Source organism: Ammospiza nelsoni, chromosome 20 (assembly GCF_027579445.1).
Source record: "Ammospiza nelsoni isolate bAmmNel1 chromosome 20, bAmmNel1.pri, whole genome shotgun sequence".
NCBI classification, from domain to species: domain Eukaryota; kingdom Metazoa; phylum Chordata; class Aves; order Passeriformes; family Passerellidae; genus Ammospiza; species Ammospiza nelsoni.
In genome coordinates, this window is record NC_080652.1 from 5,821,426 (window position 1) to 5,847,915 (window position 26,490).

General features: G+C 50.9%; 1 protein-coding gene across 1 annotated transcript in view; it reads right to left on the bottom strand.

Annotated features, from left to right (window-relative positions):
• Nucleotides 1-25,962, bottom strand: part of MEGF9 (multiple EGF like domains 9) — a 49,370-nt gene extending 23,408 nt beyond the window's left edge. The window contains exons 1-2 of the mRNA XM_059486669.1: nt 25,641-25,962; nt 2,304-2,496 (exon numbers count right to left, since the gene is read on the bottom strand). Coding sequence (XP_059342652.1) covers nt 2,304-2,496; nt 25,641-25,962 — 515 coding nt within the window. The remainder of the gene's footprint in view (nt 1-2,303; nt 2,497-25,640) is intronic.
• Nucleotides 25,963-26,490: the final 528 nt, after the last annotated feature.

A 26,490-nucleotide genomic window follows, 5' to 3' on the forward strand; every position in this document is an offset into this window, starting at 1 on the left:
ATTTTCCATGTCAACAAAACAGTAGCTGGTTGCTGGTATTGGGCAACGCCTGCGTGCCTCATCCCTGAGCAGAGACTGCCTGAGGGACACTGCTGCTCCTCCAGGCACTGCTCAGCAGCCACCCAGGGCTGCCAGCACAGAGCCAAAAATCCCTTCCTGCACTCACACACCCACTGCCCTGCAATGCAGGGGAGGTGCTCCTACCCATCAGCCAGATCCCCCCATCCCCGGTGCCTGCCCCCAGCCCTGCCAGCTGCAGCAGGAGCTGTGCCCAGCCCTGGTGCCCCCTCTGACACTACAGGAGCAGGGGGAGCACCTGCCCTGCTGCCCTTTGTGTCCCACTCCATTTTCCCACACACATCACCACACCAGCCCTTCTGATGCCCCCAGCCCTGCAACACAGACAACTGACCTATTTTTCTCTTTTTAAACACCCAGAGGTCATCTCTGTCTGCAGCAAACCCCTGTGGGGCGGGAAGGGAAACAGAGTGATCTCTGTTAGCAACATCCCCCTCCCCAAATCTGCCTCCACGTCTTGCCCTGTGCTGTCTCTTCTGAATGGCTGAGAATGAGCATCTCCCCCATCCCTCCAGGCTGGGAAATGGTGCTGAGGAGAGGCTGGGGAGTCCCTGCTGTTTCTGGCTCCACACAGATGGCTCCAGCTCCACCTCATTCTCCTTCACAACTCAGAGCATCTCACCTGAAGCTCCCAAGGGCGTTCCGTGGCTCCCCCCATGCAGTGAGACATGGGGAGACACCAGACATGTCCATGCTTCACCCACTGCCCAGCAACTCAGAGCTGGGCTAAGAACACTCCCCCCCAGTTAACCCAGTTGCTCCATCAGCATTTCCCCTCCTCTCCCAGTTCCCAAGGGTAAGATTTGCCCCATCTGCCTTTCTGCCCAATTCACCTTTCCAATAGATCTGACCACAATCACACTTTCAATTCTGTAGCAAACCCTGATGCATCCAGGCACATCTTCCCATACTAAAACAGCCGCAAAAAAAAAAAAAAAAAGTGATAAAACTTCATACTTTCCACCCTCAAGAATCACCTCTTTTAGTAAGAAGGTCACTTTCCTCAACTGGAGAGCTACTTTTAAGTTATGAATTGTCAGAGCTTATGCAAGCAGAAAAATGCAACACTGAAACAAAAAGGAAGGACATCAACAGAGGGTTTGGTCGTTTGGGAGAAGATAATGTATAAAATAATTACAGGCAGCATGTCCCTGCAGAGCATTCTGACTCTGACTCAGCCCCTGTCCTGGCAGGGACCTGCAGGTGTTCAACACACACTGAGCCCAGACCCAGCCCTAGAAGACAAAAAAGCAGCCTGGGAAGGCTGGAAGTTGCTGCAGGGTGGTTGCTGAGCTCTCCTCCAAGAAGAGACTTTGCAACTTGCTGTCCCCATGAGCACAAGGTGCAGAGCCAGTGGCTCAGGGCTGCTGCTGGGTGTGATCCTGCAGAACAGAGATCCCCCAGCTCAGGCACTGCCTCTGATGGCTGACAGATCACTGCTTGGAAAACCATTGCGTGCCAGCTTTCACAGGGCAAGACGTGAGGGTGGGTGAGGTGAAATGAAGAGGAACACATTCATTATACAAGAGCTCCAGCATCAGCTCTGGTGCCTGTAAACACCAGGCAAGGCAGGAGCTGACTCTGCTCTCGGGCCGCCGCTTCCACCCCAGTGCTCAGCGAGGGCAGAGCACAAAGCTGTGCCTGCCTCTGGCATAAAACCCATCCCTTTGGAAAAGAAACCCCTCCACAGACCCCAGCCCCTGCTCCCCTCCCAGCTCAGGAGTGAGGGCAGTCTCACTAAGACATGCACAAGGCATTGGGAGTGGTTCTGCCTCCATGCGACTCCAAAACACAAGTCAGCTCCCTTGGGGGCCGCCAGGGCTTTTGCCACAACCACAGATATTTTCATAATTCAGCTCTTGAATGAGGAAGAACAATCTTCATGAATTTTTATAAGACCAGCTTCCCTCCTGTTTATTTTTCTTCCTTTTAAACACCAGCACAGACGACAAGACCCGCTCCTGCCCAAAACCCAAACCACACCAAATCCCAACACACGGTTTGTGTGCAGGACCGTGGGTTACTCACTGGTCAGCTCTTGAATTTTTATAATTCAGCTCTTGAATGAGGAAGAATAATCTTCATAAATTTTTTTTAAGACCAGCTTCCCTCCTGTTTATTTTTCTTCCTTTTAAACACCAACATGACGACAAGACCCGCTCCTGCCCAAAACCCAAACCACACCAAATCCCAATGCCTTGTGTGCAGAACCATGGGTTACTCACTGGTCACACTGCTCACTGGTGGCTCCAGCAGGGCTGCAGCTGCAGGGCTGGCACTGCTGGCCTCCCAGCTGGGGGAAGAAGCCGTGGGCACAGCTGTGGCAGCGTGGCCCCGTGTACCCAGGCAGGCAGTGGCACTGCCCCGTGGTCAGGTTGCATCCGGCGCTGCCCACCGAGCTGCAGTTGCACAGATCTCCTGCAAGGAAAGAGAAACAGAGGCATGGAACCACAGAACTGCAGAATGGCTTGGGCTGGAAGGGGCCTTAAAGCTCATTTCATTCCAAACTCCTTCTGTGGGCTGGGACAGCTTCCAGGCTGATCCAAGCCACGTCCAACCTGGCCTTGGACACCTCCAGGGATGCGGCAACCACAGCTGCTCTGGGCACCCTGTGCCAGGGCATTGTAGCCATGGTATTTTCTGAAAAAGCCTTTCCTTAGGGTTTTTTCTCCTGAGAAGCTGAGAGGCCTCAGGAACAAAATGTAAACAATGATTATCTGCTGCTGTGGAATGCAACAGGTGCATCTGTGATTGGTCTCATGTGGTTGTTCCTAATTAATGGCCAATCACAGCCCAGCTGTCCGGACTGTCTCGGTCAGTCACAAGCCTTTGTTATCATTCCTTTTCTATTCTTAGCCAGCCTTCTGATGAAATCCTTTCTTCTATTCTTTTAGTATAGTTTTAATATAATATATATCATAAAATAATAAATCAGCCTTCTGAAACATGGAGTCAGATCCTCATCTCTTCCCTCATCCTCAGACCCCTGCGAACACCACCACAGGGCATCACCACTCCCTCTGCATACCCCCATCACCACTTTAAGGATGATTTTTGCTTTAAAATGTTGAGATGATGGACAAAAACCACATTGGGAGCGCCCTGGGGTTTGAAACACCACAGCTCATGCTTGAAATCTCTCCAAGGAAGAGCTACAACATTATGGGTACAGCTATCTAAAATTTATCTATATATAGCTGTAAACTATGTCTTTATGTACGTACACACACTTAGCCACCCTCTGACTCCAGGAGCTGACAAGCAATAAGTGTGTAATATCAGGATAAAATCAGCAACAGGTTGCAAAGTCTTTAATTCTGAGATCCTCCACTCCACACCACTGGAACAGCCCTGGTACCACAGAACAAACTCTGACAGGACAAACTGGCAGCAGCATCTCCCACTCCTGAAGAAGGGAAGAATCCCCAAAAATCTGCCCTCAGGGGAGCACCAAGAGCATGAAAACTGCACTTCAAAAGCTGTGGTAGAGCTGGAGGAAGGACAGGGACCTCCAGCAATTAAAGCAGACCACCCTCAGTCCTGTGGTGAGAGGGGATGGCTCTGGGGACCCAAACATTGTCTTTGGGGACACTATTATTTCAAGGGGTGCTGGAAAGCATGCACTGAACAGCTGCTTTTTTAGGAGAGAAGCAAATCTTTTGATCAAGTGGTGAATTCCCAGTCCCCCCACACGTTATTTCTTGTAATACTTTAAAGCCCCAAATGCACTGAAGAGAACAAATTCTCCCTGGCAATTTGTTTCTGCCAAGAGCTTTATCTCTGTTCTTTCACTGCAAAATATTTAGTGCCTTAATAATTTAAAGTCTTCTTCTGCCAAGACTGAATTATAAACAAGGATTATTTGCAGAAATAGTGCATAAAGCATCAGGGGCTTTACACAACTGCTGGTGTTTGTTATTGCCTGAGAAGAGCCAGTATTCAGGGCACTTCAGGTAGAGAGGAGAGGCCAGGTCCTCATCCCAAGAAAACTTGACTTAAAGCTCTTTTCCTTGTCATCCATGTTCTTCCAGCACACAAAGAACTGTGAGTTACTTAGCTTTATTACTGCACCATAGGATCCCCACAGAAGCCATGTTGTCCCTATACACCTGTGAAATTGCACCTAAATTTTCTTCAATCCAAACTATCAGGTAGGACAAACACCTCAAGATCCAATTATCCACTTCAGCAGCCACTTCACATAATGAACTAAATTCCCAGCTCAATTATCCAAGCAGAACCATATCGATTTGGGCACTTGGGTTTCTCTCTCCCACCAGAGCAGAAACCACAAAAACTTGAGCAACAGCGCTCGGGAGTTTGTCAAACATGCATCAAAACAAACTTCCCTTTCAGAACTCAACATGTGGCACCATTGGACCTGCCAGACTTGATCAAGGGAAGAAAATGAGCATTGTGTCCATTCTAATGGCATGGGAGGCACTGACACGGCAGGTCCTGCACAGGAGGATGAGCAGCTCCATGTGGAGACCACCCCTGTGCTCCATCAAAGCCAGAGCCACCATCCTGACACTCCAGATGGAGGGCTGGATGGATGGGCAGTGCTTGAGGATGGTCCCCATCAGCACCATGGAGCTCTGCCCCATCACTTATGCTCCAGCAGGATGGCAGCACCTTGAACTTGAACTTGACTTTGTAGCACCCATTGCTTTCCATCCAATGCCCTGCCCATCAAAATTGCCCCAATTCAGGTCAGGCTCTGCCTGAGCTGCCAAATTCAACAGCAGCACAGCCACCAGTGCAATGGCAGTGCCCCAGGAGAGTGAGAAATGCTGCAATAATCCAAAATAACACTGGCAAAACACCTTTTGCTTGGTGGAGCCTGGTTCTGCTAGTGATGGGGACAGCAGCTGTGAAATCACCCCAGGTGTGTGCTAAGGCACAAATCAACAGATCCAGAAGTTGTCCCCAAAAGGGTCAATTCCTTGAAGACCCCACCTGACCCCAGAGACCTCTGGGAAGGGATGGTGGTCCCAGGTAGGGGAACAGCATCCCACATGGTTCCTGCCCACCCCAAATGCATCCAGCCCTGCTCACACGTGGATGCAGCAGCCCCAAAACACCCCAAAGCTCTGTGGTGGGGCAGGGGAGGAGATTCAGGCAGCAGCACTGGAATCTGAGCTCCATCCAGGACAAGGGCTGCACAAGGATGTAGCAGGCCATGGAAACCTGAGGCTGATTTTAAGGACACTTTGCTGTCCCCACAGCAGCCGGGTGGCAGAAGGTGACAATGTCCTGAGCCAGAACAGGAACTGATAACAAACATCTGCCCTGGGCTCTGGGAACACAGCAAAGAGGATGAGCACTACAGAGGAAAATCAGGGAACACTGTCCTGGCTTCTGGCCAGAGCCTGGGTTTTAGGAGCCTTTGTTCAGTTTTCTCAGGCTGGTGTTTTGCTTTTGAAGATAACCTTCAAAAATGCCTCACTGAGAGCTTTTGTGAAGGCAAAGGAATGAAGAGGGTGGATGAGCCCCAGGATGTCCCACTCCAGACTGCACAGTCATGGTGGGAGGGTTGTGTTGAGGCTGGGACAACACCACCAGCAAGGGAGCCAAGGGCAAGGACCTCTCAGGGGTGAGGCACTGGTCCAAGCTCTGACTCCTCTCATTTGCTGTCCTGACTCATCCTTGCTCTGCCTCAGTTTCCCCATCTCAGGGTGTTCCCCTGCCCCCCAGGGCCTCCCAGCCCTGCTCGTCTCTGCCTGTTCCCCATTGCTAAACCACCAAGGTTCCCTTCCTTCCCCACAGAGCACCACACTACAGCTCAGAGCACTTGGCTATCACAGATAAAACCCACCACCTTTGCTCATGAAGGGATTGACAGGCTTTAATTCATTAACAGCATAAGGATGTTTTGAGGTCCAAGAATAGAGGCAGCATAAAAAACCAAACACCTCTCCCTCCATTCATACAATATTTCACCTTCACTTGGAGGAAGGTGGAATGGAAGGAAAGGTTCCTTATTTGGGAAGCAAGGGGCATGCTGCTGTGTGAAGACAGATTTAATATTCAATTTCAGTTAGCCCCAACCTAAAATCAATTCATTTTTAGTATGCAAAAGCTATAAGTTAGCAATAAGCTGGAGAATAGATGTTTTATGTTCTATTGGGTCTACACCATGTAAATAGCACTGCCACAACCAAGAACCCCCAGGTCTGAGGGTGCCCTGTGACCACCTCAAACTCCCCTATCCACCCCTAATAAAGATCTCAGCCTCCAAATCCCACCCCAGTGCAAACCCCAACTCTGCAAACCCCAGCAAACACCCCAGCCTGTGCCAGATCCATCAACACCCCACACCCCTTCATCTCCCATCCCCTCCTAGTAATTAACCAGGGCTTATTCTGATGGAAAAATCCTTCCTCAAATTACTTCCCTCACATCCTTTCAGCTTTGCAGTGTTTTAAGTTTTCACACATTTTATAAGCACCATTCCTCCTCCTTTCCAAGCCACTTAATGAATGAATAATTTAGAAAACAGGTGAAATATTTACAAAGGGTAAAGAAGCCAACACTGTGAAAGGCACGAAGGTCTCTGTGAAACCACATTAACTGGGGACATCCTGAACCAGAGCAGGTCCTGAATGAGCTCAGCTGCTCCCTGGGAGCCAGCCTGGAAAACCCAAGGTGCACATTTTTGATTATAAGAACACGCAGCTGTAAGCTGTGGAGGCCCACAGATGCTATTTATTGTCCTGCTGCAAAGGCATCCCCAAGGAGACAGACATTTTCTGTTCTCCAGAATAGATGAAAGGGAAAAAAGAAACCAAAATAATTTCTAACCTGGAGGTACTGTTGGGTTTTTGGGAGCCAGAGGTGCAGCCCCAGTTTGGCACCTGCAGCTCTGAAGCCAACACAGCCCAGTAAGAACCTCACCCTCCAAATATTCCCCAGATATCCTAAAGGATTTAAACCACTGCACACAACAGCATCCCATCCCTGGAAAGGCTTTGTTTTTTATATTAATTTAGCAGTTTTTCCTCTTCCCCAGACTTCATTTCCAAATTCAAGCCCTACCTTCTCTCCCATTTCCCCTTCTCAATCCCTCTGCAGGCACCACTCCTGACAAGACAGGAATAAAGGGATCAGGCAGCAGGTTTAAAAATCTATCCAAAGTCATTTCCTTTCCCCTTGCAATTAAATTGTGGAGCTCATTGTCAGGGGATGTTCTGGCTGCCAGAAATACCTGTGGCTTCAAAGCAGGGCTGGAAAAGCTCACAGAGGACAGGTCCACTGGTGGCTGTTAAACACAGGGATCTGGAGGAAGCATCCTGATGGGAAAGGCTCTGAAACTCTGTCCAGAACAGTCAGGATCATGCCCTGTCCTCTTGGCATCATCTTCTGGCCTTTCTTGGGTGGGTGAAGCTTTGCTCTGAGCCAGCCTGGCAGTTCTATTTTCTCCTGGTTTGCACTGTTCCAGTTCTTCCCCCAAACACACAAATCCCCCTAAAGAGTTAGGCACTGCTCTTCGCACTGGGAATTTCTCCTCATTACAGCCAAAGGCACAGCTGTGCTGCACCACTGCTCTGTCTTTCCCTTGGTCTCCCAACAGGCTCTTTCCCTTCCCCCTGAGAAGGCATTTCATCCCCTCAGCACAGTGCACTGATGTGCCAAACCTCCCCACAACGGGATGAGGGTCAGGACAGTGGGATGGTGACAGTAGGCAAGAGCCAGCTGTCAAAAGGGGAGGTCCCATCCTACCCAGCCCTTGTCAAACAATTCCCTGAGCTCCAGCCCAGCCCTTCCATGTCTCTGATGCACCACAGTGTGGTCCAGTCTGCCCTGGACTGGAATTTGGGTTCAGCTCCATCACTCCTCACTTGGATGCACCTCTACTGATGCTCTGAGTGCAGGAGCTGTTATCTCAGTGCTTTGGCCTCCAACCTTTCCCCACGGCTGCAGCAGATCTGAGAGGGCACAGCCTGGCTGAGCTCTCCCCCAGGGAGCTGGGGAACATCTGCCATGGGCTAAGAGCTCCTGCAGGAACAGCCCAGAGAGGAGCTGGTGCATTGGAGCTTCCCAAAGAGAGGAGTTCTGCCAAGTCCCAGAACTCACTCCCATCCAGACAGCACTCAGCACAAAATGAGAGTCAACTCTTGCATCATGAAGGTGCACTCAAGTGCTCACACCTGTAATTTACTCTCACTTCAGGCTACAATGCAAAGCCTTAGTGGCAGGAAGAGTATCTCTGCCTATCCCCAAAAAAATTTAGATACACATAGGAGTGTCTTCTGTTATTCTGCACCACTTTGTTACTGAGTGCCACATCCTGGGCACTCACAGCCTCCATCAAGCTCCAGGCTCTGCAGAGTCAGGTGCTGATGGTGAAGAGAACTTTGTTCACATTAATGCTGTTAAGAGTGTTGGAGTCACTTGTGTTGTTCCATAAAAGGCTTTTACAGGTCAACAAGGGAGAAAAAACAACAATTTCTCAATTCATATACATCACTTGTAATGTCATTAGAAGATTAAACACATCTGTTGAGGAATATTCTATCAGATTAAATCTCACTTATCACTTGGAAAGCAGCACAAAGCCAAGGTCCCAACTTTGGGGTCACCAGCAGCTGCACAAGCATTTTTATCAGCCTGGAGCAGACAGGTTTGGGGCTTCAGCCAAACCCCTGTGTCAGTCCGAAGGGATGGAGATCACTCCCCACCAGAGCCCACAGCCTCCCCAGCCATGAACAAACCAGAACCCTGAGACCCTCCCCAAAGGCAGAGGCTGCTCAGTCTCTGGGACTGCTTATTTCTAGTCCTCCCCTGCACCTGCATGTGGTTTCTGAGCAGTTCCTGAAAGCTGCTCCACACAGAGCAATTTTGTTGCTTTTTCCTCCTTTTTGATGCTAAACAAGTCAGCAACCTGTGCAGAGAGCTTTGAACCTGCTCGTTCCCCAGTAAAGCTGCATCAAAAGTCAGACTCACAGGTGTAAAGCTGTCTTGGGAGACTAAAGGATAAAACCCTGTAAACATCAGGGAAAAAAAAAAAAAGAAAAATATGGATTTTGATTAACTCAGTGTTCCTCCTGCACTGGGAGATCCCCAGCTCACAGCTCTGCTGGAGCACAACACCTGAGGAGCTCCCATGGATGGGACAAGGAGATGTCAGGAGAACAGGAGGGGTCCTGGAGTCATTAAGATCCAGGTAACAGGGCAGGAAAGCTGTGCAGGGGGGATTACACAGCTGCAGCTGAGGAATTATTCATTCCTATAGAACAATAAGTTTCCACAGGCAGACAAACCCTCCGGGGTCTCTTACGAAGCAGACTGTGCACAAAGAGGAATGTGGCCCTAAAATGTTTATGATACAAGAAACTAGAGTAACTTCAAACAGACCAAATACATACTTGAGGATTAAAACCTCCACAGTTTAAAAAAAAATAAAAATGAATCCAAGCCTTTTAATTAATTTAAAAATAGTTTTGTTGGCGTTCTACTTTAGTTGATTAAATTTTCCCCGCTAATATTTCCACAAACGTCTGCAACCATATAAATATTCCATGTTTCTGTTTGAAAATCTCTGTACTTTTTACCACCCAGTGTGTGACACAGCCAGCCCAGCACCGGGTTTAGAGATAAACAGGGTGAAAACTGACGTTGGCAAAGCACACAGAACCCTGGCAGCTCATCCCCTCCTGACAGATACACTTGCGTGGCACCTCGCAGGAAACTGAATTGTTTTGTCAGCAAAATGCTTTCACTGGATGATCAAGACACCTCACACGGGATGGGGCTGGGAATTTATGAGCAGATTCCAATTTTAGTCTCTATCGACCATGGCCCAGCAGAGCAGGGGATTATGAGGAGCTGCATGAATAATATGAACTATAATCATCGGCTGAAGGCTCTGCGTGCTCTGATTCCTGCAAAAAGTAATTAAACTCCCAAACTTTGCTCGGTGCTTCGGGGAGCTGCAACTAATGAATGAACACGTTAATTTATGGGAGATTTAAGGCTCTTCAGAGAAAAAACCCCGAGCAGGAACCGTCCTTCCAAGGAACCATCCTTCCAAGTGTTCGTGTTTGGGCTGTAAGGTTGTGCTGTGTGAATAACCAGCAAGAAAACAGAGATGAGCTCGGGTAACACTCCGAGATCACATCCTACCCCAGAGACTCTCAGGGAGAACAGGGTCAAACCTTTTGTTTGAGTAACACCTGGGTTTGCTGAGAAGCAAAACTTTCTTTTGCTGCTGCTGGCAGATCCAGGCAGGGGCAGGAGCAGCAGCACAGCCACCCCACACTCCAGGGATGCAGCAGAGCAGGGATTCTGTCCAGCCTGCAGGGGATGGATCTGCCCAGAGGCAGGAGCTGCAACTAATGCATGAACACGTTAATTTATGGGAGATTTAAGGTTCTTCAGAGAAAACCCTGAGCAGGAACCATCCTTCCAAGTGTTTGTGTTTGGGCTGAGCAGGAACCGTCCTTCCAAGTGCCCTCCCAACCATCCTTCCAAACCCTGAGCAGGAACCGTCCTTCCAAGTGTTTGTAAAGTTGTGCTGTGTGAATAACCAGCAAGAAAACAGAGATGAGCTGGGGGATAAGCTCGGGTAACACCCCTTGATCACATCCCACCCTTCCCAGCAGGGCCCTCAGAGACTACTCTGGGCAAGTCCAGGGAGAACAGGATCCAGGATCCCTTTTTGTCCAGCCTGCAAGGGATGGATCTGCCCAGAGGCAGGAACTGCCTCCTGCCTGCACATTTGCCTGACACCATTCAGGCAAAACCCATTGCTGCAAGGCATGCAGCTTCCCAGAGCCTTCTCCCCTCCAGATACAACAGATCCTCCTCTCCCAAGTCACTGCAATCAACTCCTGATGCTCCCAGTGCCAGCTTCAGCTCTGGCAGGAATGGATGTGACTCCCAAGCTCCTCCTTCCAGAGCCAGCCTGGGGCTGAGCACCCACAGAAAACCCAGCCCAGGAGCTCTGTGGGTGCTGCTGAGCAGGGTTTGTCATCCCCAGCCATGGCTCACACTGCCTGGGAGAACAAAAGGGAATGGCCAAGTCCAGGCTGCTGGAAAGCCATTTTCTGCTGAGCACAGAAATCCCAGAGTAGGTGGTGACACATCTGCTGCAGGGCCATCAGCTGCTGAAGGGTGAGGACAGTGACAGCCTCCCCCCCCCATGCAGGTACACCATGTACAAGCTGCAGGGCTGGGGTCTCTTGGGAGGTTCCCAGGAAGGTGCCAAACACACACATGGCTGATCTCACTGCAAAACACAGTGCTGTTTTTGTTGTGAAGTCATAACTCCACTTCTTTACACCAGGTGTAACCAGCTCCTCACTGGTGCATGGAGGTTGCTGCAGCTTTGCCTCTCTGACCTTGGGCAGAGCTACCAAAGCTCAGCCCAGCTTGGGATGAATGTGGCCACAAGTTATCCTTCCTTTCTCCCTCATTTACAGCACTCTTACACCGGGAGGGAAGACAAAACAAAAGCAAGGAGATGCCAACAGCAACAGCACAACCCATAATTGAGTATAAAAACGCTTGGAGTGCATCCTCCCCAAGCAGAGGAGTGTTCTGCATCTCCTGGAAGCAGGAGCTGCTCCTGGATGGCTGCCACAGCCCCTCACCCTGCTCTGGGAATGGTTTTCACCCTCAGGGACAGACAGCACAAGCATCAGGCCCAGGTTTCTCTCCGAGCATGCAGGAATTATTTTTAAATGTTCTAATCATTCCCCAGGCTGAGAGATGCACTCCAAGGGAGACTCTGGACACCCACAAGAGGCAGAAGATGGACCAAGGAGGGGTCACACTGCTGTGAGAGGAAATGCTCTCCACACAGGGAAGGGGCTCATTGTTCATGGCTTGGCACACAGACAGCAAGAGGCATTTTTACAACTTTTTTTTAACCTTTTTTCTTAATAAGAAAGAGAAGGAGAAGGAAGACTTGCTTTGGAGGGTTTCAGGCTATTTTATGTTGAAGCCTGTGGTGAAAATCTGGAATGAAAACTTTCATCAGTGACTCCAGCAGGTGCCCAGGGCAGTTCCTTTCAAGATTCAGCTCCTCCAGCCAAGCAGCAAAGGGACAGACCCGTTAACAAAGGCACCTTTTATCCACAGTGTTAATAAACACTAACTGAAAGTGTTAATAAAAAGAAACTTTCCAGAGCCTGAGCTATGACCCCAGTTTGTCTCAGCTCTTTGCATTTTCAAGCTTGGAGATGAAGCAAAACCCAGCAAATCCCAGGATTCATTCCCAATACACATCCCTAATTCTTCTCTACTCTAAACAAACATATTGAAATGCAGACTTTTATTCATCACAAACAGCAAAGTATCTTTGTTCCTCTCTCCCTCCCTTTAAAGGCCATGCAGAGGAAGGGAGACAAGAGAAGAAAACCCTTTGACAGCCTGCAGCCAGCGAGTCCTGCTCCTCTCACTGCTCCCAAGCTTGGTTCCAAGTTTAATAAAGGTGTTTTGTCTCCTTGCTTAATAAGTGGAATTACCATAGCAGAAAGCCCAGCGGGGGAAAGGGATAGCACAGAGCATGAGTAATCACAACTGGTTTGGGGCAGGTTTTGCCATTTGGGTCCTGTTTCAAGGTTATGATGACATAGTGCTATGGGCTGGTTTGGAGTTACCACAACTCCTGCCAGACAAGGAGTTGTAAGTTACAACGTGAGCTGCTGGGACAGAGCAAGGAAAATGTCATCTGAGCTGGGAAGACAAGTTTCCTGTTCCTTACATTTTATTCCCTTATTTTATAATGCAGCCTTGCACTTGCCCTGCTGTACTTTTCACAGTGATGCCTTTAACTCCAGCTCAGAGAAAGTGACTTAAATTCCCACATTCAGAACTTGTTTCACACCTTTGTTCTCAGCCAGCACCTGCCAAACTGGGTCGTAGACAATGCAGCCAGACAAAATTTGCTGGCAAATCCATGGAGGAGAAGCCAAGCTTTCAAAGAGGGAACTGATATGGGTCAGGACACGTCATGGAAAAAGACACCTGGATGGAGAAAGTCATCACTTATCACTGGAAACAGGGGACTGCAGCAGATCCAGTATCATCTGCAGAGGGGAGCAGCCAGCATGGTGCAGCTCAGCTGTACTGCAGAACTTCCTCCAGCAACTGCAGCCATGGCATGAATTTAAAGAGCATAAAATCCCCCCTGCACAGAGAGAGGGGCAGAGCCCACCTGCCAGCCCCTGCCTCCCCTTACCTCTGCTTGGAGCCCCAAGCCCTGCAGCACATGGATGACTCCACTCAGGGCTGAATATCAGCTTCTCTTTCCCCTCTCCTGAGTCACTGTGGATGGACATTGCAGCTCCATCTGTCCCAGCTCCTGCCTCAGCCACGAGGTATTTATTACCTGTATTTATTTCCAGCAATAGCTCTCCTACCAAAGGGAAATGTTTCCATTAAACAGCACAAGTTCAGCAACCACAAACAAACAATAACTTAAAGCCTAAGCCAATTCTCTGAAACCTCCACAATAAATACCAGGTCATTCAGGAAAGTACAACAGACAACAGCCCTGTGCCACAGAACACCCAAATCCTCTGTAAATAGGCAAAACCTTTAAAAGTGTGATGGGAAGGATGAAGGCAGCCCTGTGCAGCATTCCCCATCTCACCCACAGCTCAGGCACTGAGCTGAGCCCAAGCCTGAGCCAAGATGCTGAAAGCAAAGCAGTGATTTACAGAGCCAGAGCTGAGCCCTCCAGCATCACCAAGGGGAATTACCCTCAGCAACAGCAGTACACTCAGTCCGGGGCTGGCAAAACCAAGCCTGATCCCAAAGCCTGATCTTTGAGCCAAAGAAATGCTCCAAACCACAGAGCTTCCTCTGCAGCCAATGGGTCAGCTAGGAGAGGTTTGTTGACATTTCTATCTTGACCATTTCCTCATTTTTGAGGGCTTCATAATGACTGTTTTGGCATTGCAGGAGGAGGAGCAGTGCCTCCTCTTCCACCAGCTCTGCTGTCAGAAAGAATCAAGGTGAAAGGAGGATCTGAGCCCCACCTGCAAAGAGGCACCCAAAATCCTACAGAACCAGGGAGCTGCCAGTGCCTGACACAGCCCTGAGACTCTGCTTTGACAGGGCCAACACTGCACCCACTGAAAATATAAATGTATCACTTGGAATTACAGATACACAGGTGGGAGAGATGCCAAAGTTCCTGTACAAAGCTCATGTACATCCTGAGAGTGGACACAGGGGATCATCTCAGAGTGACCACAAAACCACGGGTGGTGAAGCAGAGAGGAGAGCAGAAATTCTCCAGTACCTGAACTTGAACTCACCATCCACACATGTCCTGGAAAGCTTCTGAGGGGTCTGTAAACCAAAAATTAGGAAGAGCCACTGCTACAGACATCCCCTGCCACCAAACTGAGGTGCTGGGGGAAGGCTCTCTCCTGTCACTCCATCCATCCCATGAGCTCACTGCCTTCCACAAGGAAGTCAGTACCACCCCTGTAACTGACTGTCCCTTCAGAGACTGGTCCGTTTGTTGTTTATCTTTCATTTTAAATGGATCAGACATGTACAAAAGCCTCCCTTGAAAAGGAACAAGCAAGATGTGAAAAGGATGGGAAGATCCAACTGCCAGGTGTCAGCACTAATCCACGTCAAAGGGCACGCTGTCAACAACTCACTGGGAACTTCCAGGAGGAAGAAAATGCTCAGAATGAAACAGTTCAGACCAGATAAATGTTTGTCATTCATTATCTGGAGTCAAACTTGGATTTCTCAACAACACAGCCAAGACAAAGCAAGCAAATTAAGGAGAGAACATCTTTTGCAGGGAGCTCCATGCCAGGCATGCAGCCTGCCCTTGAAGGCAGCAAGGCTGGAGGCAGGGCAAGGCTCTGTTTGCCTTTCTCCAATAACAGGTATTTAGTTTTCTACGTCACTTTGCTTTATCATAGCCTGAAACCTGGCCCAGCACCCAGCTCCACCTCCCCATCTGCTCCCTGTGCCAGCTGGCCCTGTGGCCCAGGGGATGCTGAGCCAGCCATGGGGATGCCACACAGCCCAGCAGCTCCCCAGACCCAAACTGGGCACCCCCAGCCCTGTCTGGGAACTCCCCTCCTTGTGAACATTCATGTCACAGTGAGATTTACCCTGCTGGAAAACCCCACAGGGCAGATCTCAATGTGACAGGGATGTTCACAGGGAGGGGAGTGCTGGGAGCACTCATGTCCAAGTGAGGTGAGGAGCTGGAAACATGGCAAATTCCCCCCTAGATTCTTCCTTAAGTGCTGGGACTGGGAAAAACATGGCAAATTCCCCCTCAGATCCTTCTTCAAGTATTGCAACTGGGAAAAAACATGGCAAATCCCTCCTGGATCCTTCCTCAAGTGTTAGGACTGGGAAAAACATGGCAAATTCCTCCTAGATCCTTCCTCAAGTGTTGGGAATGGGGAAAAACATGGCAAATTCCTCCTAGATCCTTCCTCAAGTGTTGGGACTGGGAAAAAACATGGCAAATTCCTCCTAGATCCTTCCTCAAGTGCTGGGAATGGGAAAAAACATGGCAAATTCCCCCTCAGATCCTTCTTCAAGTATTGCAACTGAGAAAAAACATGGCAAATTCCTCCTAGATCCTTCCTCAAGTGTTGGGACTGGGAAAAAACATGGCAAATTCCCCCTCAGATCCTTCCTCAAGTATTGGGGCTGGGAAAAAACCCACTGGCCATGGCAGGGCAGGGCACAAAGCTGGGGAGGCTCCAGCAAAGCATCACCTGTGCTGGCAGCAAGTGAGACACACCCAGCCAGCAGGTCAGTGTGCTCCATTTCAACTCCACCACCTTCCAGCTTGGACAAACCACTGGAGCACACCCTCATTATGCCTTCCTCAGGTTCCTGTTGCCCTCAGCCCAGCTGCCCAGAGGCCAGGCTGCAGTTTGGGGTGGGAAGGGGTGCATGGCAATCCCTCCTCCTGCCCCCCAGGCACTGCCAGCTGGGGCATTGTGCAAGCTCCTGTCCCTTCCCCAGCCAGGAATGCTCCAAACCTGTGGCATGGTGAATTTGTGGGTGCCTCTGCCCCATTATTCACCCATCTGGCATTGAGATGGGTTTGGGGAGGCAGCTGGGTTTGTAGGGAAAAAAAATCCCAACATTCTGCCTGCTCCCTTAGAGCCCAACATGGTGCATTCATCCTGGTTTTTCCCCCAAATAACTCAAATGAGCATGTCTATTTTGGGGCAGAGAAAGAACACCCTAAAACCCAATCTATTATGTTTGCTTTGGGATAAAAGGCAAGACCTTCAGCTAGCAGAAAAAAAAAATTATATATATATATATATATATATATAAAATATATACATATACCTATACATGTTTTTAAATAGAAGAAATGAAAACGGAATCATTGAAGTTTTCAAAGCCCAAGGAGCTTTGAAAAAATTGGAGGGAAGGAACAGAACATCAAGTTTAAACTGTTTTCAATGGAAAAGCCCATTAAGGGAAAAGGGATCTTTTGCAGAAAGATATATGTTTTGCTGATTTTGACAAAAAGGAGTGTTCAGAGGAAGGGAAGAAAAGCTTTCATTTGAAGGTTTTGAGCATTGCTTTTGCACCTTTACATGAAAGCATCCTCACAAACCTGTTATTGCTGGAACACAGCGTGCCCAGGGAGAAGGCAGATGTGACCACGTGCAGGTGAGGGCAGGGCTTTGGAGACAACTCCTGCCTGTGCCATGAAAATGAGCAGTTATTACAAAAGAAAGGAGAAAAAAAATATATATTTAACAAATCATCAACTTCCTTCCCTTCCATTAGGCCCCTGGGAAGGGGAAATGCTAATCCTCCAGCTCACAGATGGAACAAGCTCCTGGTTTGCACCCTGTGAGCCACATTCAGTGCTGGGGGTGGATTTTGGAGGAGGCATGAAGGGCATGAGCCTCCCTCCTGCACTGCACATGCCAGGGGGTATTTGCTGGGATGGAGCAGCAGCTGTGCCCACAGATCCCTCCCCAGCCACCACCACATCTCACGCTGCAGGGGAGGAAGCTGTGGGTTGAGCTGGCAATTAAAGTCATCTTCTTAATATCAACCAGTCCCAGCCATCCTGTGACAAGGCACAGAAAATATTAATTACATTCCTGGCATTTTAGACTGGTTTTGCTCTCATTCAGGTGTTGCTGGACCTGAGTCCCATTCAGTGACAGTCACAGCCTCATTCAGCAACTGCACAGAAGGCTTGAGCATCACCTAAAATGTTGTTTTCCCACCTTGTATCTTCTCAAAATTTCCCACAACTGCACACAGAGGGATGAATTTAGAGTAATGTCACCTACAAAGTGCTCAAATTAATAGCAATAAAGTGTAAGTGCTCCATGTGGCAGGCAGAGCCCTGCTGGGGAAAACGACCTGTGAAAGCTGGAAAAGCAGCCCACAATGAGACCACTGGGAGGGGGAAAAAAAAAGGCAACAAAACAAACAGTCCATTTCAATCTCCTTTTCATAAAGAGCCAAAATGAACCCAGGAACACATCAGAGAAGAATCATTTAGCACAGATCAAACAGGAGAACCAGCATATTAAAAATACACGCAGCATTAATCAGCTACACAGAGTTATGTGCCATCATTTCCATAAATAATACAGGATCAAAGCAGCCCAAGCAGCACTATCAGTTAATATAGTCAGCCAGTCAGTCAAAATAGAGTAAAGCTGCCTGAAAACTGTGGCTGGATAATTTGCCAGGAACAAAGCAGATTCATCTGAGAAGTGGCATGACCAGTTAAACGGGTAAAGGTTACCAGCAGCCTCGTCACTGGAGGGAGGCGATGCCACAAAGGAGGGAAAAAAACCCAAAAAAACAATGAGAGGTTAATGCAGCCTCAACAAATTATTTAAAAAATAACCTAACAACCTGGGGAATACCAATATATCTTGTCTAGAGGTAACTCCAAGGTGTGGGGACTGACCCTGCTGGGAGCATCCCCAGTGGCTGAGCCATGGGGTGCAGCCACCAGAGCCCCTTCCCCAGGGTTGGGCACTGCCCCCTTTGCCCAGGAAAAACCTCCCTGCTGTAAAACCATCCTGCCTGCTGAGGGTGAAGGCTCAGCACCAAGAGCCTTTAAACACCCACCCATCCATGCACAGAAAATGCCTGTGTCATTAGGCCTTTTGCTGAAAGACTGCAGAGCCATTTAGCTGCCCAGATTTTTAAAACAGGCATGTGGAGCAGAGCTATAAATAGCAGGGATGCTTGCCTCGTCATGTTTCTGGGAGCTTGTTTATAAGAACAGGGGGCAACTGAATTAAAAATGGTTAAAAAAGAAATGCCTTGGCTTCTCTGCTTTAAAGCCAAGTTGCCAGAAGAAAAAAAAACCTTCAAGGTTTTTTTGTTTTTTTCTTTTTCCAGGCAAAAAGCAAACACCCATCACTCATGCTCAGACTCTGAATTGGTTACATTTACAAGGCAAATTTAATTCATACAGCAGGTGTTCAGAAATATTAAAAAAAAAAAAGAAAAATCCTCCTTTAAGAGGAGACCAAGCAAAGGCTTTGCATTAGTTCATGCACCTCCGGGGAAGTTCCTCATTCACTGAAACAGGACCTGTGTGTGTGAATGAGGAGCAGAGACCTCCAAAATCTCTTCCAGAAATGGGGTGGAAAGCCCTGAAGGGCTGGGGCAGAGCTGCTGGGGGGCAGCAGCATGGCATCCCAGCTCTGTTGCACCTTGGGTGACACAGGGGAGAGGAATTTTGGACGGGAAGATCCAGATGAGCAGCAGGCAGAGGAGGAATTCAGCCTCCAACAAAGGAGCTGCTTTGGGCAGTTCCATCAGTCCCTGCAGTGCTGGGAGGGTCCATTCCTCACAGGCAGCCAGGAAAAATCCCAGGAAAGCAGGAGGATCGAGCAGCCCCCTCCCTGCTCCCTGCCTCTATGAAATGGGCAGAGAAAACAAGAGCAGACAGCCAGGACAGCAGGCAGCTGGGATGCAGGGGCTGCACTGCTCTCCCTGCATCCCTCCATGCAGGGATGGGAGCTGTGGGCAGTGAGTGGCACAGGGGACAGGGGACAGCCTGCCCTGCTCCTACAGGAGTGGCAGCTGCAGGAGACAACACCAGAACCATCAGGAAATTTCCTACTGAATAGGGGGGAAAATGTTCTGCCAGACAAGTGAGGGTCAATTATTCCAAGTCTAGAATGTCTTGTTGGAAATGCATCCAGACTGACAAGCTTTAATCCAATAAAAGACCCTTCCAGACAAGGCCTGCTGTGATTTTGGGAGCATTTCCCCCTGGCAGGGACCCAGCAGCCCCCAGCCCCTCACTGGGGATGGATTTAGCCCCAGGCACAACAATCTTACAGGGCAGCCCCAAGGCACAGGACACTCACTTTGCTCACTGGAAGCTTGAGCAGAAGCACAGCCAGAACAACCATTCCATTTCAGTCTGATACAACCCAAAAGTCAAAACAAATTTTTTAAAAAGCAAATAATTTCCTGTGAACCAGAAATCTGGGTTTTAGCCAGTTAAATGAGACTGAATTGCAAGTGGTTCTGTTCTCCTGGGGTGCTGGAGACACACGGCTCCCCAAGGCAGGGCAGATGGCTGGGTTGCAATCTAGCCCTTAGCTCATAAAATATATTAATATCCCCAACCAATTACAAAGTGCCAGACTCTGCCCCTCTGGGCCCACTCCCACCCAGCAATGCCTCACTGCACAAGGCAGCCCTGTTGAGCTCAGACACGCAGCACCTGCCAGGGCAACACAGCCTGGAGCTTTCCAGGACTTTTAAAGCAAATCTGAGCCCTTGCTCCATCCTCATCCAAGAGCTCAGTGAAGTCTCAGGTGCAGTCAAGGTGCTGTACAAAAACCCAGCTCCTCAACATCATTTCTTTGTTTGATTTTTTAGGTGCTTGTCAGAGGTAGAGCAGAAGGAGCCTTCCCCTCCAGGCAGGCGGCTGTAAAAGGATCCTGCAGCACCCGGCCTTGGCACAGCTTGATTCCCAAAGCTGGCAGATGCATCACACCACCACAAAGAGCTCTGCTGCTTCTTGGAAGCACCAGTGAGCACCTCAGATTGGCAGTCAGCTGCTGTTAGCTCCACAAATGTCACCAGCTCACACAGAGCCTCAGCCCTGGCTGTTCACAGGGCTCTCATCAGAACCCTCTGCAGTCTTTCCTCAGACTTCAGCAGAACTTCCCATCCAGGATCTCAGCTCCTCAGGAACAGCCTGTTCTGTGCTCCTGTGCCCACAGCCCTGGGGCATGGCATGTCCTGGGTGTCCCTGTCCTCACGCTGCTCACCATCAGTGCCACAGGCTCAATGCCACCATCAGTGCCACAGGCTCAATGCCACCGTCAGTGCCACAGGCTCCATGCCCACCGTCACTGCCACCCAGGCAAGCAGATCCCAGGATCCCAGCCACCTGCAGGGCCCCACTGGAGTGGCACAAGGACCACAGTCCCCTCGGGGTTGGGGTCACACCTCAGTGTAGCCCATGACACCATCACTCCTTGACCACAGCGGTCCTGTCCCCTGTGGCACAGCCAGGCAGGGTCAGGGTGCCTCAGGGGGAACAGGCAGCACCACCAGGAAGGTGGTCCAAGGGCAGAACCAGGCACTGTCCAGGAAGCCCATCCCAGCTGTCTGGACAGGCACAACCTTTGCACTCTGTGCAAACCCCAGTGTGTGTCACAAGAGGTTTTTTGGTGACACTCCAGCACTGTCCCAGCCACCCTCAGAGGGCCTGGAGCAAAGGCACTGGGACATCTGACATGACACAGCCTCAGACAAAGCACTTGTTTCAGTGCTCCAGCACCTCTGCCTCCCCACAGGCTGGGGTTTGGGTATGGCCAACAGCAGCCAGGTAAATAACATCACCTCACACAGGTGGGGCCATTTCCAAGTGGCACCTCAGTGATGATATGTCTGAATCTCAGCTACCAATTAAAATAGAAACAAAAAGCAAAATCCAGCAGACAGAAGCTAACAAGCAAGACCCTCAATGCTCTACAGATCCTCCCAGAAATATCCTGATTTTCATGAGCATTGCTAAGTCCCAGAATCTCAATCTTGAGTCAGGACAGTTGGATGCATCTGATTCAAGAATGATTCAGATGGGAGCGTGGAGGCAGGCAGGAAGGCAAGGGAGTGACATTTTCTGTTCTGGGCAACATGTCTTTATTTAAAGCACAAAGATACAAACTTATTATTTGATTGAAAAAAGGCACTCTCTGTCCTGGCTGCTCCCGTGCTGATCCTGAGGAACAAGACCATCCTCCTTATCCTTAGCTTTCACATCCATGCCTTCATTTCCATTTCTTTAAATAAATTTAAATCCTGCTAGCACCTTGAACACAAGTTATCTCTGTAACCACATGGAACACAATCCTGAGCCCTCAAACAAGGAAGGCTTAAGCTGCCTTCCCAAGTAATGAGCAGGAGCAAAGCTCCAGCTCAGCCTCCCTGGCTGCTCTGCTGGTCCCCCACAGGGTCAGAGGCAGAGCAGGGGCAGTCAGGCAGGTGGGAAGATTTCTTCCAAAGGCTCTAATGGCTGAATGGGAGAAGAGGAGGAGTCACCCAGAGCTGCAAAAGGGATGATGGCACAAGATCCTGGAACCACCTTCAATAGCTTGGCTGTTTATGTCCTAGCAGGGTTTGAGAGCTCACAAACCCTCGTGGCAGGGTCTGGCTGCTGATGGCTCCAAGGCTTGGACCACTCTAAGTGCTGTGGGGACCCCCCAAACCTGCCCTCACCACCCCTCCCGCCAGAACAGGATGCACAGACCTTTCTCCACATGCACAAAAGCAAAACCCTCCACCTCTCCAGCTGGACAAAGCCAGCACTCACCAGCCCCTCCTCAACCTGTCACCTCCCCTGTGCCCAGCCAATCACCCAGGTCATCCCAACACCCCCAGGGATTTGCCAGGCTCCTCTCCACGAGCTAAACCCATCAGCTAATCCCCCACAAAGCTGCAGCCACCCCCATTGAGGGGCTCTGGCTGCACCTCCTCCATCAGCAGCAGCCCCACGCTGGTGGCTGGGGACCCATCAGCCACTGAGTCAGCTTTCACACATTTCATGTGACACCTTCCTGTGGTTACTGCTCCAAGCCACCTGCATTTCCGGCCCTGTGGCCGCAGCAGAAATTGCTCATTGTCCCCTCCTGCGTGCTGCAGAGGTGAGGAGTCAGACCCAAAGTCACCTCTGGGAGCTGGTGGCCCAGGAAGGCAGGTGAGGCATGACAAAAGAGCGGGGAGGAGAGAAGTAAGGACACCATACCCACCCTGAAGTGGTCCTTGTGTCACTCCAGTGTGGCCCTGCAGGACCACTTCAGGGTGGGTATGGTGTCTGACCCAGCACAGCAAGGCTGTGAGAGGACATTTGGGTTTTTCATGACAAAACAGCAGAGAGGAGAGAAGTAAGGACACCATATCCTGGGTTTGGGTGCAGCTCTCCTGCTGACCCAGCACAGCAAGGCTGTGAAAGGACATTTGGGTTTTTCAGCCCACCCACCTGCTGTGCATAGGGCTGGAAGAGAGTCAGAACAAAACGTCCTTCAAAGAGTCCCACATTACTCAATGCTGCCCTAAGAACCATGAGAACCACGAGGAATTGAGGATTTTTGCTCCCTAGGCAGGGAAAGTCCAATCAGGACCATGCTGGCCACAGCATCTCTGCTCCAACACAAGCATCCACCCCAGCAGCAGCCATTCCCAAGACAGATCCCCCAGGAAAGCGCCAGCTCCTGCTTAAAATGAGACTGCTGGGGATAAAAGGAAGAGGCAGAGTCTCTATAGTGGGTGCTGAAGGCTTTGGTGATAAGGCGGGGGATATGTTAAGCTTGTCTCCACAAACATGAGGATTAGCAATTTACTTCCCTTAGAAACAAAATCCAGGATTTTAACATGATCACAGGCTTGGAAAGAAAAATAAACATCATGAAACTGGGAAAAGGAGGAGGACAAGAACAGAGCAAGCAGGAAGCTCGAGGAAAACTGAAGTGCTTCTTAAATCAAAATGAGAAATGCACCAAAGTCAAAAATGAAATCTTGGTAGCTCTGAACACCACTGGCCCTGAGGCCTCTCACACCAAGCTCTTATCAGTGATAATGCTGTGAACATTAAGGGAAGCCTTTCTAATAATGTGCATGAGAAAAGGCCCATTTGTTTAATGCAACAGAGCACATAATGCATTAATTACCTACTGAGTTGGAAAAGTGATGTTGAAAACATGCTTGAGTTAAAGCAAACGGAGGGTTTCAGCTAAGCCCATTATGTCCACTGGCTTTGCTGTGGCTTTGGTGCTTAACAGCCTTTGAGAGCAAACCCCTGCACAGGTCACAGCAGATGGGGCAGCACAGAAAACCCCACACAACCCACAGGGAGCAGCTCCCACACAGAGCACGGCTGTGCCATCCACCCCTAATGCCAGCCCAGGCTCCCCCATCACACAGGGGATGCTGCCAAGCCCAGCATCTCCTCCTGATGCTGCCTCACCCGCCCTCAGGTGCCCCAAAATCCACACCAGAATCCCCCCTCAGCCAGGGCTAATCTCATCCTGTCACCCTCAGGGCTCCAGGAGAAGACAATGTGCCCATGTGCTCCTGCCCTGGCCATCACCATCACAGTGTGAAGGCACCAGAGAGCAATTTCGTGATTAAGTGGCTGTAGCCATTAATAATTAGCATGTTAAAACTTCAAAGAGTGATGCTGGCCTCCAGAATACAGACTCAGCACAGCCAGGGGCGGTGGTGGGGAGTGCTCATCCTCCGTGCTCCATTTTCCCAAGTGAGAGCTGAGGCACAGGGGTGAGGGCAGGCTGTGGGAGCACAGGGATCAGACACAAAATTCCCCAGAATTCCATCCCTGACAGCTCAAATGGCAGAACACATAGAGGATGTTATGTAAGCATCCTCCATGGAATCTGGGAGCATCCCAAAGCCACCTCATGCACTTGTCACTTCACTCTGCCTGCAGGAGCAGGAGAATCTCGATGAAGCCACTGGAGCTCAGGGTGGGAGACCCAGAGCCAGTGGATACTAATGGATATCAAAGGAAACAAACACAACACAGGGGTCAGAGAGGGAAATGTGCAGGGATGTGTTTGGGATCCCCTGGTTGGCGCCCAGAGCATCTCACTGTGCTGCACTGAGCTGCTCAGCCCAATCTGTCTGATCAGGCACAAGAGGAGAAATTGCCTTTGCTGTAAGAACACTCAACTCATCCTACCTTTATCAGCAATTCCCAATCTTAAGCCATTCTGTTTCTTCCAGAAAAAGTAAAGAGAGAAAGCTCAACAGAAAAAAAAAAACAAATTAAAGTCTGGAAAACAAGCAACTCCAGATCTTCACTCAATTTTATTTCTAACCAAATGAAAAAAGTTGATTAATCCCCTTGTTCAGACTGCTAACACTACCAGAACAGACTGCATCCCTTTCACATCAGAGGAAGCTCAATGTACTTCAGCTAAACATCTTCCAGGCAAAGAGAAAACATAAATATAAACCAGGAAAGAACCAGTGCTATAGTATTTGCATGTGCCTGAAGATAAAGCTTTGGAGCTGAAGAGTGAAGCCAAGTTCTCCAGTAAAATAAATGGACAAAGCTCCATTCTTGGACTCCAGCACAGTTTTGCCTATTTAATCTATGCCTATTTAATCTACAGGTAAAGTGAAGTCTCAGCTTTGAAGAGCACCAGTGTTTCACCTCCCAGAGAGTGACCAGTGCTGTCAGTGAGTGCTACACCAAAAGGAGCTTCACCTGAGAGCACAGCCTCCCATCCACCCCTCACCTCTCTCCTTCTTACACCCCACATTGATAATTCCACTTATTCCTGTTGCCATAGCATCTCCCTCAGCTCTGTATAAGCCCCAGCCACCACGGGGGCAGGATGAGGCCTCATACGGGCTGCACTGAGACACATCATTTCCAGCAGAGATAAATCTGGGGCTTGTTTCTGTCCATGCACATCCATCAGATGCCATGTGAGCACCCCAGCACCCACTGAGCTGCAAATACACAGAAGAGAGAACACAGGCTCTGGTGGCCCCAAGTCATCACTAACCCTGCTCTCTCATCGAGGTAGGACACCAGGGACGCTTGATGGTTGTGAAGCAACTCAACCTACAAAGTCCCATCGGGGGATGCCCAGTCCAGCATCCTCCCTGCTGGACACTGACTGGATGCAAGGTGATGGGAAGGACCGGTCTGCATCCCCTCCACCGGGAGCACAGTGCATGCCAGGGACCACTGCCTGAAGGATGCTCCGGGTAGCCTGGAGCAGCACCTGCCCCGCTGCTCCCCAAAAGCACCGGTCACAGCCCCGGTAAGAGCCCCGGTAAGGCACGGGCTGGGCACAGCTGCCCCTCCAGCATCCCGGGGCCGGCACAGCTCCGCACGGAGCCCCGCACGGAGGCCGGGCCGGGCCGGGCGATGCTCGGGGGGTCCCGCAGCGCGGAGCTCGCCCCGCCCGCCCCGCACGGGGGTCTCGCAGCCGGAGGGGCCCCGGCAGCCGCCGCCCCCTCCCCGGCCGCGCCTTTGTCCGCCCGGCGGAGGATGGGGCGCAGCCCGGTCCCGCTCCCCGCCGGTGGCCCCGCTGACACCGTCTGGCTCCGGAGCCGCTCACCTGCGGGGCCGCTGTCCGCAGCCTCCTCCTCCTCCTCCTGCTGCTGCTGCTGCTGCTGCTCCTCTTCCTCCTCCTCCGCCAGCGCCTCCTCCTCCTCCTCCTCCTCGGGCGGCGGCGGCGGCGTCGGGCTGCCCCGTGCGGGCGCGGCGGTGCCGCGGGGCCGTGCGGGCGGCACCGTGCCCAGGCTGCTCTCGGCGGGGCCGCCGCTGCCGCTGCCGGGCTCGGCGGGCGGAGCGGCGCTGGCGGGCAGCGCGGCGGTGGCGGCGGCCAGGAGGGCGGCGAGGCACAGCAGGGCGAGCGCGGTGCTCGGCCGGCGCCTCATGGTGCGGCGCGGGGCTCCGCCATGCACTCGCTCATTGACGCGGGCGCTCGCACACGCACCGAGCGCGGCCGGGAGCGGCGCCGGGCGGCGGCGGCTCCTCCCGCCGCCTCAGCCAGCCATGCCGCGCCCGCGCCCTGCGCCCCTCCGGCGGCTCCCGCCGCGCCGCGCCCCGGCTGACAGCGCCGCGCCCGCCCCGCCCCGCGCCGCTCCGACCAATCAGCGCCGCGCCCGCCCTACCTGACGGCGCGGCGCAGCCAATCAGCGCCGGGCGGGGGCGGGCCGAGGGGCGGTGCGCGGCGGGGAGGGGGCGGCATTGTGCGGGCGTGAGGGGCACCGGGCCGGAGCTGCCGTGCCCCCGGCAGCGGCGGCGGGGGACGCACGGCCGCCTTTCTTAGGGGGGTGTGCGCGCTCCATTTGTAAGAATACAGGCGTTTAAAGCTTTTAACTTTTTGTTATGTTTAAATTTTTTATTAAAAAATCAAATTTTCCCCCATCCTCCCCGGCCTGTTTTGGGAGACAACGAGCGAG